The sequence below is a fragment of the Sciurus carolinensis genome, chromosome 2 (genome assembly GCF_902686445.1).
Source record: "Sciurus carolinensis chromosome 2, mSciCar1.2, whole genome shotgun sequence".
NCBI lineage: Eukaryota > Metazoa > Chordata > Mammalia > Rodentia > Sciuridae > Sciurus > Sciurus carolinensis.
The window spans coordinates 112,577,079-112,590,865 of NC_062214.1; the positions used below are offsets into that span (position 1 = coordinate 112,577,079).

Sequence of the window (13,787 nt, forward strand, 5' to 3'; positions counted from 1 at the left end):
ACTCAGTCAAATTTAGTCACAATTTTTAGTCATTTTTTGGATTCAACTTATTTATTTGTGTACATAATTTTTCATAAATTATTTGTCTAGAATTTTTTTGGAAAAGTTTTCCTCCAAGAAATTGTGGTGCATGAATAATTTCTGAGTGCTTACATATTAAAATATGTATTTACTTTCCTGCATTTGATAGCTTGGGTGGTAGTTAAATTCTGTATGCAAACTCTTTTCTTTCTGGAAACATGTAGGGTTTTCTCTACATTTTTGGGTTCATAAGTTTTCATCAGGTTATATTTATGTGTGTCTTTAAACATTTTTGTTTCTTTTTTGTAACTTGTAGACCTTTTCTTCCTGATGGCTTAAAACTTTCTCTAGTTCAGGAAATTACTTTCTGTTTTTTTTTTTTTTTTTTTTTTACTCTTCCGTCATATCCTTTTTCTTGTTTTGGTATACCTATGAAATAGGTATTGGTAGAAAATGTGATTGACTGTAACAGAAAACTTTATAAGTAGTGGCTTAAACAAGTAAGCTTATTTGTCTTCCTTAATAAGAAATCCAGGAGTAAGCAGGTCATTTGGTATTTATGTCAATTTTATTTAGGAAAAAGTTAACCAGAGGGTCTTCTTTATGCCTGATTAGGTAATATTACATTTCCCCTAGTTTTAGAATTTTTAGGATTTAAAAAATTGTTCTTTATTATAAATAACATGGGAATAAAACATTGTATTAGTGTTTTGGCTTACAAGAAACAGAGATGGAGTTTGACTAAAACTTTAGAGGAATTTATTGGGAGACTTGGGAAGTTCACAGGTTCCACAGGAAGTTTGGAGAACCAAGGAGATGCAACATAGCCAGACACATATGGTTAAGGAGCTCTTTAGTAACAGGCTGTTTAGGAGCTATGCCTGGCACCACAGTCACCAAACATCCCCCTCTCCCATAGGTGCTTACTGCTGCAACCTTCACTGCTGCCAGTGTTGTATTCTCAGTGTTCATCATTTCCCTGAATCTTTGCTTCTGTCCCTGAAGATTCAAAGTTCAGGGTTTTTGCTTTTGATTGGCTAAATCTAAGTCATTTGCTTGTCTTATTGATGCTAGTGTGTAGGGAAAAAGAGTGTCTGGTGGGTATCTGTCCCCTTCCAAGATTCATAAACAGTTTGGTTTCATGGAAGCAGAGGGAATTTGGTTGCCCGAGTCAGGAGGAAAAAAATGTAAAAGTCTTTCTGCTGAAGTTTTTGCTTATAGTTCTTCTGGTTACTGCCTAGGGATTGATTTCTGCTATTAGCATCATAAAACCAAAATGTCTGAAATTCTTAAATTTCTTTGCCACCCATTATCCGTCCCTTTATTCTTAGTGTTTGTCTGTCCTCTTGTACTGTGTGACCTCATTCATTTCCATGGTCCTCAGGGTTTGAATCATTGGAAATAAATGAATGAGTGCAAAATACTTATTTCAAGCCCATATCTCTAACTTGACCTTCAGACAAATAAATTTAACAGTGTTCTGTGGACATCCCAGATACATCTAATAGTCTAATAGTCTAATAGGACTATTAGAAGGTCCTAAACAATTAATCATCTTCTTCTTCAAGCCTACCCCCTTTCCTCCATTCTCTAGTTTAGACAGTGGGGTCACCATCCCTACTTCACAGAATCAGGAAATTTTTTTTTTAATTTTTAAAAATGTTGATAGACCTTTATTTTATTCATTTATTTGTATATGATGCTGAGAATCAAACCCAGTGCCTCACACATGCTAGGCAAGCACTCACTGAGCCACAACCCCCAACCCAGAAAATTGTTTTTTATTCTTCTTATTTTTCCCTTTAGCCTTCCATCAGATTATCTCCAGGTTCTGTAAATTCTATTTCTGAAATCTGTTTCATGTTCCACATTCCAGAAAACATTCCTTAGTTCAGTATTTATTACTTTTGTTCTAGATTATGGCTATTGCTTCTTTTTATTTATTTATTTGTAAAGTTTAAGGCTCTTTTTGGGGAGAGAGGGAGGTACTGGGGATTGAACCCAGGAGCACTTTACCACTGAGTTATATCCTCAACCATTTTTATTTTTTACTTTGAGACAGGGTTTCTTGCTAAGTTGCTTAGGGCCTAAATTGCTGAAGCTTATCGTGAACTTGCCATCCTCCTGCCTCAAGTTACTGGGATTATAGTTGTGCACCACCACACCATATTGTCATTACTTTTTAACTGGTCATTTTGCCTTCAGTCATCCCCAGTACAGAAATGATCCTCAGCTTCAGTACAGAAATGATCATGTTAAGGGGGCAGGGAAAGGAAAGATGGTGGAATGAGACAAACATCTTTACCCTATGTGCATGTATGATTACACAAATGGTGTGACAGTACATCATGTACAACCAGAGAAATGAAAAGTTGTACTCCATTTGTGTACAGTGAATAAAAAAAAAGAAAAAATCATGTTATTTCTTTGATTGAGGTTCTATTTCCTCTAGGAAGCCTTCTCTAACCACTCATTTCCCTGTCCCTTCTAACCCAAGGAGGCTAGTTGGCCCCACACCCATCTTCCCATGGTTCCCAGGACTTACTAGCACTCTTCCCGCCTTGTTACAATTTACTGTAAAGATACTGAGATCTCTTTGAGGGCAGATCTTTGTGAGATTTCACATTTATATGCAGTATCCAGGATATGCTTGTGCATAGTAGGCATTCAGGATGAGCTTTATGAATTAATATTATGCATGGATTTTCACTGACCAAGAGTTAAGTGACCATTTAAATTCATGAAACTGAAGCAAATGATTTTATTGACCCTATGTTACTTTTAAGGGACTATTAAAAGAAAAACTGTCATGTATAACTAACTAGAACAAATAAAAAATTAAACAAAAAGAAAAAAAAAGAAAGAAAAGAACAACAGACCAGTTAAATTTAGCAGTTTTTCTTGAGCAAGAGAAAGATTGTAGAACTGGGCAAATTCCACACTGAAGATGGTTCTGAATGTGCATCCTCTTTGACCATGCATAGGCTATATTTATTGCCAGCAAAATGAAATGGCATACCGAACAACCTGATTGACTGCTACTGACATTTGCCCTCTATGGTCAAGTTTTGGTGGCTTTTAGCCTCTGATTGTTTAGAATTTCAGCTGCTATGATTGACTGAGACTCATTACTTGGGTAGAATTATATACTCCTATGTTAGGTTGTAATTTGTTTATACATCATGCTATGTGGTAGTTCACTATATTTGAAAGTCTCTTTGGGTCAAACTTGACAAGTATGGATGCTGGTTTAGGTCAAATTAGTTTGGTTCACCAGGACAAAGTTTGAGATGGGTAAACCTGATTTCTTCTTATTCGACACATCAGAAAACCTTTTTCTAAAGTAGAGAAAGGAGAATATTATGAGAACCAGACTAACAGATTTATTTCAGAGGGGAAACCCCCACATAAGGTAAGAAGATACTTTACACAGAGTTGATAGATAATGAAACCATAACTATTTCATTTTTCTTTCACTATTCTAATATTGATTCTTTTTTTTTTTTTTTTTTTTTTTTTTGCTTTTGTTTGTTTTTGTGAAGTGTTGGGCTTTGATATAGCAGTCTGAAAGGTATGTTTTGGGAAAATGTAGCATGGGATTCACCTGGTAACCCTTGTTTCTTTTTAGGGTGATCAGTCTGGTTGGCTCCTCCTGGGAGAAGGGTATGAATTTGCAGCCACCCAGCATCAGCAGCTTGCTGAAATTGATACAAAACTCCAAGAACTTGCTGCAGTTCGCCCAACAATTTCCAGCATTTCTACAAGACTTGAGAATCAGAATGATCAGGTATTCTTAATTTTAGAGAACACACACAGACTTTTCAGGTTTATGTATATTGAAAATATTTCACATAATTTTACATCTGCTTGTTAACCCAAGCAGTTTCTTCGCAATTGCACTTTCCATGACAACAACTGCAGTAGTTGTATTTTACCTAGTAGTGTGTGTTTTCCTATGGTTAGTTCCACTTTCTTCCATTTTGCTTTTGGTAGGTAATTTGCTGAGATGGAGTCACTGAGGAAATATTTATTTTAATATTGTTATATCTGTATGATTTAAGTCAAGTCTTGGTCATGATCAGGAGGGAAGAAGGGAAAGAAAAATGATAAGCTTGTTAGTCCTTTTAGAACCTTATTTTTCTTTATTCCTCTGCTACTACATATTAGCAATGGCAGTCACTACATGTCCCTAACTCTGCCACATTTTTCTAGCTTCTTTAATTTAAAAACTGAAATGAAGCTTATTATACTAAAGATTTCTGTCCTGTGATTTTTTTTCCTGTTTCCACATTTTTTATTGGTGTGTTGTAGTTATACATAATGATGGGATTTGTTACATATTCATACATGCACACAATGTAACAAAATAACTGGGTTACTATCACTCTCCAGCACTTTCCATCTCCCTCTCTGAGGTTCCTTTCCTCTACTGATAGCTTTGATTTTCATGGGACCTCCCCCTTTCTTTTCCTCTTTCCTCTCTAGCTTCCACATATAAGAGAAAACATATAACCCATGACCTTCTAAACTTAACATCATGGTCTGTAGTTCTGTCCATTTTCCTGCAAATGACATAATTTCATTATTCTTTATGACTGAATAAAACTCCATTGCGTATGCGTACCACATTTTCTTTATCCAGTCATTTGTTGATGGACACCCGGGCTTGTTCCATAGTTTTGCTAGTGTGAATTATGCTGCTATAAACATGGATATTCCTGTATCATCATAGTTTCATGAGCTTAATTCTTTAGGATAAATGCTGAGGAGTGGTATAATTGGGTCATAGGGTAGTTCCATGCCTAGTATTTTGAGGAACCTCCATACTGCTTTACGTAGTGGTCGTACTAATTTACAGCCCCACCAATAGTGTGAAAGTGTTCCTTTTTCTCCACATCCTTTCTAGCATTTATTAGTATTTATATTTTTGATGACTGCCATTCTGACTGGTGTAAATGAAATCTCAGTGTAGTTTTGATTTTCATTTCTCTAATTGTTAATCATGTTGAACATTTTTTCATGTATACTTTGACCATTTATATTTCTTCTTTTAAGAAGTATCTGTTTAACTTATTTACCCATTTATTGAGTTATTTGAATTTTTGGTGTAAAGTTTTTTTGTGTTTTTTATATATTCTAGGTATTATTCTTCTGTCAGAAGAGTAGGTAATAAAGGTTCTCTCTTTACATTCTTAATTATTTCCTTTTCTGTACAGAAGCCTTTTAATTTGATGCCATCCCATTTATTATTTACTGAGCTTTATGGGTCCTGTTGAGAAAGTATTTGCCCCCATGTTTGCTTCAAGGAGTTGCATAGTTTCTGGTCTAATTCCTAGGTCTTTGATCCATTTTGAGTTGATTTTTATGCAGGGTGAGAGATAAGGGTCTAGTTTCATTCCTATCTATATGTTTAATCAGTTTCCCTAGCACAATTTGTTACAAAGGCATCCTTTCTTCAGTGTATATTTTTGGCACCTTTGTCAAGGATCAGATGACTGTAGATTTGTGAGTTTGTCTCTGTGTCTTCTACTCTGCACCACTGGCTATATGTCTGTTTTTATGTGAATACCATGTAGTTTTTGAGACTATAGCTCTATAGTATAATTTGAGTCAGGTATTGTGATGCCTCCAGAATTATTTTCCTTTGGCATAGAATTGCTTTGGCTATTCTGGGTCTTTCATTCTTCCAAATGAATTTTAGGACTGTTTTCTCTAGTTTTGTGAAGATTGTCATTGATATTTTAATGGGAATTGCATTGAATCTATATATTGGTTTTGGTAGTAGGGCCATTTTAACAATATTAATTCTATCCGCAAACATGGGAGCACATTATATCTTCTGAGTCTTCTTTAATGTCTTTCTTCAATCTTCTATAGACTTAGTTGTAGAGGTCTTTCACCTTGGTTAGATTTATTCCTAGTTATTCTATGTCTATGTTTTTTTAAAAGCTATTGTGAATGAAATTGTTTTCCTGATTTTTTTTTTCTCAGTGGGTTCATTTTTGTTCTATAGAAAGTCTGTTGACTTGTATATTGGTTTTGTAACCTCCTACTTTGCCAGATTTATTTGATACCTCTAGCAGTCCTTTGATGAACAATTTCGGATCTTCTAAGTATAAGGTAATATCATCTGCAAACAGTGATATTTTGACTTCTTCCTTTCCTATTTTTATCACTTTTGTTTCCTTCATTTACCTAATTGCTCTGGCTAGAATTTCTGTCACTATATTAAGTAGGAGGTGTAAGGGTAGTCTTGTCCCAGATTTTAAAGGAAATGCTTTCAGCTTTTCCCCATTTACTGTGAGGTTGGCTTTGGGTTTTTCATATATGGCTTTTATGATGTTGAGATAGATTCCTTCTATTTCTAGTTTCTTCTGTGTTTCTATCATGAATGGGTGCTGATTTTGTCAAAGACCTCTTCATCAATTGAGATTACTAAATGATTTTTGTCCTCAATTGTATTTATTTGATGAATTACACTTATTAATTTGTGTATGTTAAACCATTCTTCAATCTCTGGAATAAAACTATTTTGGTTGTGATGTATAATGTTTTTAATACACTGTTGGACATGATTTGCTGATGATATCTTATTAAGCATTTTTGCATCTAAGTTCATCAGAGATATTGGTCTGTAGTTTTCTATCCTTGATGTGTCCTTATCTGGTATGAGTGTGATGCTGGTTCATAGAATGATTTTGGAATTGGTTCATCCTTTCTATTTAATGGAATAATTTGAGGAGTATTGGCATTAGTTCTTTAAAGGTTTGGTAGAATTCAGTTGAGAATCTTCTGATCCAGGGCTTTTCTTTGTTGGAAGACTTTTCACTACTGCTTCTATCTCATTTCAAGTTATTGGTCTTCTTAGGTTTTCTGAGATCCTTTGATTCAATTTGGCATATCATATGTGTCTAGAAATGTGTTCATTTCTTCTAAGTTTTTCAATTTATTGGAGTATAAGTTTTCAAAATAGTCCCTAATGACCCATGGTCATTAATGGATTTCTGTGATGTCTGTGATTATTTCTCCTTTTTCATCTCTAATTGTATTAATTTGGGTCTTTTTTTTCTTTTGATTAGTTTGGCTAAGTGCTTTTTAATCTTGTTTATCTTTTCAAGGAACCAACAATTTTTCATTGATCCTTTGTATTTTTTTATTGTTTCATTAATTTTGATTTTGATATTAATTATGTCCTTCCTTCTACTGGTTTTGGAATTCGTTTGTTCTTTTTCAAGGGCCTTGAGATGCATCATTAGGTTATTCATTTGGGATCTTTCTGATTTTTTTATGTAGGCACTCATAGGTATAAACTTTCTTCTTAATACTTCCTTCATAGTGTCCCAGAGGTTTTGGAATGTTGTATCACTGTTATCATAACTTTTTTAGTTTCTCCCTTGATTTCTTCTATTACCCATTCAAAAGTGTATTGTTCAATATACATGTGTTTATATAGTTTCTGTAGGGTTTTGTTGTGTTGATTTTTAATTTCATTCCATTTTGAGCTTGTAAGATGCAATGAATTATATCACTTTCAGCTTGTGTCTGTCTTTGCCTGTAAGGTGAATTTCTTATAAACAACATATAGTTGGCTCTTATTTTTTAATCCCTTCTTCCAGCCTATGACTTTGAAGTGGAGAGTCGAGGTCATTTACATTCAATGTTATTATATAGAGATGTTTATTAATTACTGCCATTTTGATTTTTTATAATGTTTAGTTTGGTCATGTTTCTCATTGCTTGGTTACCATTCAAATGAGATTTGTTCACTTGAACATTTATTTGTTCATTCTAGGGTTTGTTTTCAATTTCTTCTGTGGAGTATTTCTTTAAGTAAACAGGACTTGTTGAGTAGTCATGAATTCTTTCAGTTTCTGCTTATCTTGGAAGGTTTTTATTTCTGCTTTGATTCTGAAGGATAGCTTTGCTAGATATAGCAATCTTGGTTGATAGTTTTTTTTTTTCCTTCAGGACTTGGATCACGTCATTCCAAACCCTCCTGGCTTTTAGAATTATGCTAAGAAATTAGAAGTGATTCTGTTTGGTTTGCCTCTAAATATGACCTGACATTTTCCTCTCGAGGCTTTTAAAATTCTCTCCTTGTTCTGTATGTCAGGCATTTTAATTATGATATGTTGTGGAGAGGTTTTTTTTTATCTTGTCTATTTGGGGTTCTGAATGCCTCCTATATCTGGATGTTCTTCTCATTCTCAAAGTTTGGAAAAATTTCTGTTATTATTTCCCTGAAGAGGTTATCCATCCCATTATCCTGCATCTCATAGCCCTCCTAAATTCTAGTGGTTCTTAAATTTGGTTTCTTAATGTTTTCCCAGAATTCTTATATATTCTAATAATTGTTACTTAGTTTCTTTTCTTTAATACTGTCTGAATGTTCAAAGCTGGTCAATTTGACTTCAAGCTCTGAGATCCTGTCTTCAGCATGATCTACTGTATCAGAAGGACTTCCAACTGAACATTTTATTTGATTTATTATGTCTTTCATTGCCAAGATTTCTATTTGAGTCTTTCTTTATTTTATTATTTGTTCTATTTAGTTATACATGTCAGCAGAATGCTTTCTGATTCATTGTAAACAAATGGAGTACAACTTTTCATTTCTTTGGTTGTACATAATGTAGAGTCACACCATTTGTGTAATCATACATGTACATAGGATAATGATGTTTGTCTCATTTCACCATCTTTCCTTTCCCCTGTCTCTTCCCCCCCCTGATTTCCCTCGACATAATCCAAAGTTCCTCCATTCTTCCCTTCCCCCCTGCCCCCTGTTATATATCAGCATCCACTTACCAGAGAAAACATTTGGCCTTTGGTTTTTTGGGATTGGCTTATTTCACTTAGCATGATATTCTCTAGTTCCATCCATTTATCTACAAATGCCATAATTTTATTCTTCTTTATGGCTGAGTAATAGTCCATTGTGTATATATACTGTAGTTTCTTTATCCATTCATTTATTGAAGGATATCTAGGTTGGTTCCATAATTTGACTATTGTGAATTGAGCTGATATAAACATTGATTGGCTGCATCATTTTATTATACTGATTTTAAGTCCTTTGGGTATTGACTGAGGAGTGGGTCAAATGGTGGTTCCATTCCAAATTTTCTGAGGAATCTCCATACTGCTTTCCAGAGGGGTTGCACCGATTTGCAGTCCCACTAGCAAGGTATGAATGTACCTTTTTCTCCACATCCTCACCAACACCTGTTGTTGCTTGTATTCTTGGTGATAGCCATAGTAATTGGAGTGTGATGAAATCTCAGGGTAGTTTTCATTTGCATTTCTGTAGTTACTAGAGATGTTGAGCATTTTTTCATATATTTGTTGATTGGTTGTATATCTTCTTCTGTGAAGTGTCTGCTCATTTCCTTAGCTCATTTATTGATTGGATTCTTTGTATTTTTTTGTGTAAAGTTTTTTGAGTTCTTTATAAATTTTGGAGATTAGTGCTCTATCTGAAATGCATGTGGAAAAGATTTTTTCCCACTCTGTAGACTCTCTTTTCACATTATTGATTGTTTCCTTTGCTGAGGAAAAGTTTTTTAGTTTGAATCCATCCCATTTATTGATTCTTGCTTTCATTTCTTGTACTTTGGGAGTCTTGTTAAGGAAGTCTGGTCCTAAGCTGACATGATGAAGATTTGGGACTACTTTTTCTTGTGTTTGTGTTTGGTGCAGGGTATACTTTTTTTTTTTTTTTTTTTTTTTGAGAGCATACTGTGCAAATATTTATTTTAATTACTCCTATCTGAAGGTACTTATTTTTTGAGAACAACAGGGCATTTTAGTATTCACTCTTTCCATTCCTTAAAGGCTTCCACAGGTTTCAGTAAATTCACATTATTTTCACGACTATGTTTCGTAGTTGCTCTTAGTGTGTCAGCAGATACATCATCAATCCACCTTACCAATGCTTTGTATCTTTCTGCAATATTGAAGCCAATGGCACACTGCAACTTGCATAGACAGAGGGGGCAAAGGTTTAGAGGATGAAGGTCAGCTTCCTCCAAGTGGTTGGAGCCTTGCATTAGGCATGTGAGCCACTGGCAGTGTCGCAGTCCAAATATGTGTCCAATCTCATGGGTTAAAGTCTTACAGGATCTCAGCAGCAAAACACTAGTGATTTCAGGAATAAAGTAGTTATCAAAAATGGAATAGTCATTGGAAGATTTTTTCTGAAGCTTCTTCACTGTGCCTTCAAAGTGTGAGCTATAGAAATCACTGCCATATCTAGCGAAGCTGAATATCCCCACGCCATCTGTCAAAGAAGCCTGTCCAAAGACAAAATTCCAGGAGCCTCTTGGGTAAAGATCAATCATTGTTACTCCCACAACGCAGAAGGCATCTGCGGTTTTCTTCTTTTTTAAGAACTTCAGGATATGCCCTGCATGAATTTGTAAATTGCATGTGTGCTCGTTCACTCTAAAAGAACACCGTGTTGCGGAAACGGAAACTGGTTCTAGGAGTTTTACAGTCAAGCCATAGAAAAATGCTTCACAGTAGCCCTTGATCTATTTAATATATTCTTTGCTGATAACTCTGGTGTTTCCTAGAGATCCAATGGACAGTATTTAAATACTGTGCTTCTCTGGAGAGAGGGTATATTTCTGTAGGGATTACTGGGAAACTATTCAAAGTCTTTGGGGAGCCTCAGAGTGGCAGTTGATCCAATCTGATTGTGAATGCAAAGTAACAGGTCCAAAGAGATCACTGGTTGGATGGAAGGCTTCATTCAATAATTGCTATTCCCTAGTATCTAATTTCTCATACTGTGACATAAGTCCTGGGTTCTTAGAGATGAGAGCCATTTATAGTGTCTGTTCAGAGTGATATAATACTTGCACAGTGACAGGTCTAATCCATTCACATCATGTTCATATGTACAGCTTTCATTCTTCCCTTTATAAAGGAAGGCTCCCATTGAAGTTTTTACGTTACAAGGACAGGCATGTCTGGAAGGTGCTGTGAAGGGTGCCTTTACCCCTGACAGTCCTAGCTGCTGCCTGCCCACCTCCCGCAGCCCAGGGTATCCTTTTAGGTACAATCTTATCTGTACTGGTTTCACTCATGTTCTGCTAGATACACCCTAGGCTGCACAGTAGACACTTGCTGGGTCAGTCTGGCAGTGTTTGCTGTGATCTCCCAGGTGCCGCAGCAGTTGAGTTGCAGCATGGCCACCTTAAGATGGCTGCGGCCTCAGCTCTCCAAGGCTGATTGAGAAACAGAGAGAACTTTTCAAACACCAGTTTGTAGTGCAACCTCTTGATCAGTTGAGTTCAGGATGCTTTTCTGAACTTTGGTTTTCCACACCAACTCTCTTCATTGTGTTTCTCTCTGTTATCTCTTCCCCTCTGTAGTAAACCAGTGTAGCTGCCATTGCTACTGCCACAACTAGCTGGTTCCAGTGTACTAGTTCCTTTGTTCAATGTATCCAAATTTCTGAGTCTCTAAGACAGTCTGACTGTCTAATAATGAATTTTAGTGAAATCCCTCTTTCACCTACCTCACTGAGAAACAGTACTCCTGCTGCTTGAATCCCAAGTCATGGAACAACTAGGAATTCAGCCTTCCTCTAATCTGGCATCTTGAATTTCCCTCCTGTGATGGTTTTGAAATGAATGTGTTTCTTCTCTGCATAATTCCCTCAAATATTCATTTACAAAACTGGTAGAAGTTGTAGAATACAGAGAGTAGCAGTGCTTGGAAAAGTAAAATTCTTTCCTCTCCCCTTCATCATATTTAAGTACTTCATCTAGTTTGGGGTTGGATGGTAATCTGGAGAGAAAAATGTCCCATCTTTTGTTTCCATTGTCCCTCTTTGTAGAAGAGAAACTGAGAATTAGTTCAGATTTGGTTTCACCAAATCACTTTTTGTACAATCATAGATGAAATATCAGTAATCTGTAGGTAATAATTCTGATTTATAGTGTGTTCTTTCTCCCAGCTATGTTGAAAGTTAAGATTCTGGCTTTAGGCCAGTTGAAACTACCTCAGGGAAAAGTAACAGATTCAAGATATTCCAAAGAAACAGTCTGTTGGCTGGTAGTACCTTTGTGAAGCCATCTTTGCTTCCTTAAGTTGTGTTTTTAAGGGTCAGGCGCCACAGCTCGTGACCCTGAGAGAGCAGGAGTGGTAGTAAGTGTTCCCACCAGTAGTGTCTGGATTGGGTTAAGAGTTCATGTAAAACAGAATTAGAATCTTTGTCCCCACCCAAATGTACCACAGAACTTTACATGAGTTATGCTAGTTTATTTATGTTACTAGATTCCATTTTTCAAAAAGAAAGTCAAGATGGGGTGATAAAATTGTTCAGAGATATTCTTTGTTCTTTTCATGTTTCAGCTGATTTATTGTTGTTGTTAGATTTCAATAATAGCTGAGATCTCAAAGTTAAATAATGGTCTTAAAGATAGAAAATGTCTGTTTCATGGCTGTCAAATATTATTCTTGAAAGAGAGACTGAGAATTTAGAGATTTGGTCAGCCATTAGAACTTCAAATAAAGCATGAATATTGTCAGATTCCATTATTATTATCTACATTACATTTTCAGAGTTCACATTTATGGTTCAGATAAAATATTTGAAAAACATGAAAGGGAAAATCAGTATGTTACTTTGTTGTTACATACTGATATTATGTATTTTTATGTGAAGTAACTTACATTTACAAAGAGAAAATTGCATTTTGGAATTCCCATTGGATGAAGAAATAGAAATGTAATATCATAGTTGTTGAAAAGAAGTAATTGATGCTTCTTGCATGCAAAAAAGAATATCTTTTGAGCTTTAGTTCAATTTCCTCTTGGCATTTCCTCATTTCTAACTAAAACCAGCATTGCACATTGAATTTTCAAGGCATAAATGCTAACCTGGCAAATTATTTTATGGATATTATTTTTGTATTGGAGTACTTTCAGAATAAGTACACTGGAAATTACCTTGGATAAGCCTTGTGTATCTATGTAGTTGATGAATAGACTCCAATATATTGCTGAACCCAAATACTCATACTATATATTCACTTCATTTTTATTTTTTAACCCTTCTGAAAACCATTTATTCACCACTAATTTTTCTTTACGTTCCTTCAGTATGTTTTTTAAGTGGAATATAGATTTCTGTTTTTAAACAGTTCATCAAATAGTAATCAAGTGCTTGTGGAATGCAAGAAATTATAGGGAGCTTAAACATATGTCAGGCAAATATAATACTTTGGAGTACAAAAACCTTACTTGAAGGTTCAACTCTACCAATTACTACTTCTGTGAACTTGGGCATTAATGAGAATCTCTTTAAACCTTTTTTTTCCTCATTTATAAAATGGTGATAATAGGGTTCTTGTGAAGAGTAGCTGGATTAGTACATATGTGTAATATATATGTAATTTATATATGCATATATATAAAACAGCACAATATATGAGACAGAATTCAATCAATTAAATTATTATTGTTCCAATCCCTGGTACCCCTCCAAAAATATTGTTGTGATAAATGATTTAAAGAACTTGTTTCCTTATGGGATACACTGAATGTACATAGGATACTGTGGTATAAGACAATGTAGGCCAGTGGTGTAGAAGGCTGCAAGCAAAGTGGTTGGTGGTTCAGAGGAGTGAGAAAAATCATAACAAATATCAAGAAAGTCTGTTTTTGTAAGACCGGGAAAGGGCTAGGAAGAGGACCTAGAGCAGGAGGGAGAAGAGGTCAGAGACACAGAAGATTGCCTTCATACAGTGAGAGCT

At 35.2% G+C, this 13,787-nt stretch overlaps 1 protein-coding gene and 1 pseudogene across 4 annotated transcripts in view; one reads left to right on the plus strand and one right to left on the minus strand.

Moving 5' to 3' along the window:
* Fsip1 (fibrous sheath interacting protein 1) overlaps nt 1–13,787 on the plus strand; it is a 203,852-nt gene that overhangs the window by 41,874 nt on the left and 148,191 nt on the right. For all 4 annotated transcript variants that reach the window (XM_047539946.1, XM_047539950.1, XM_047539947.1 and 1 more), the window contains exon 9: nt 3,650–3,808. In XM_047539946.1, coding sequence (XP_047395902.1) covers nt 3,650–3,808 — 159 coding nt within the window. The remainder of the gene's footprint in view (nt 1–3,649; nt 3,809–13,787) is intronic.
* LOC124976890 (archaemetzincin-2-like) lies at nt 9,801–10,774 on the minus strand (annotated as a pseudogene).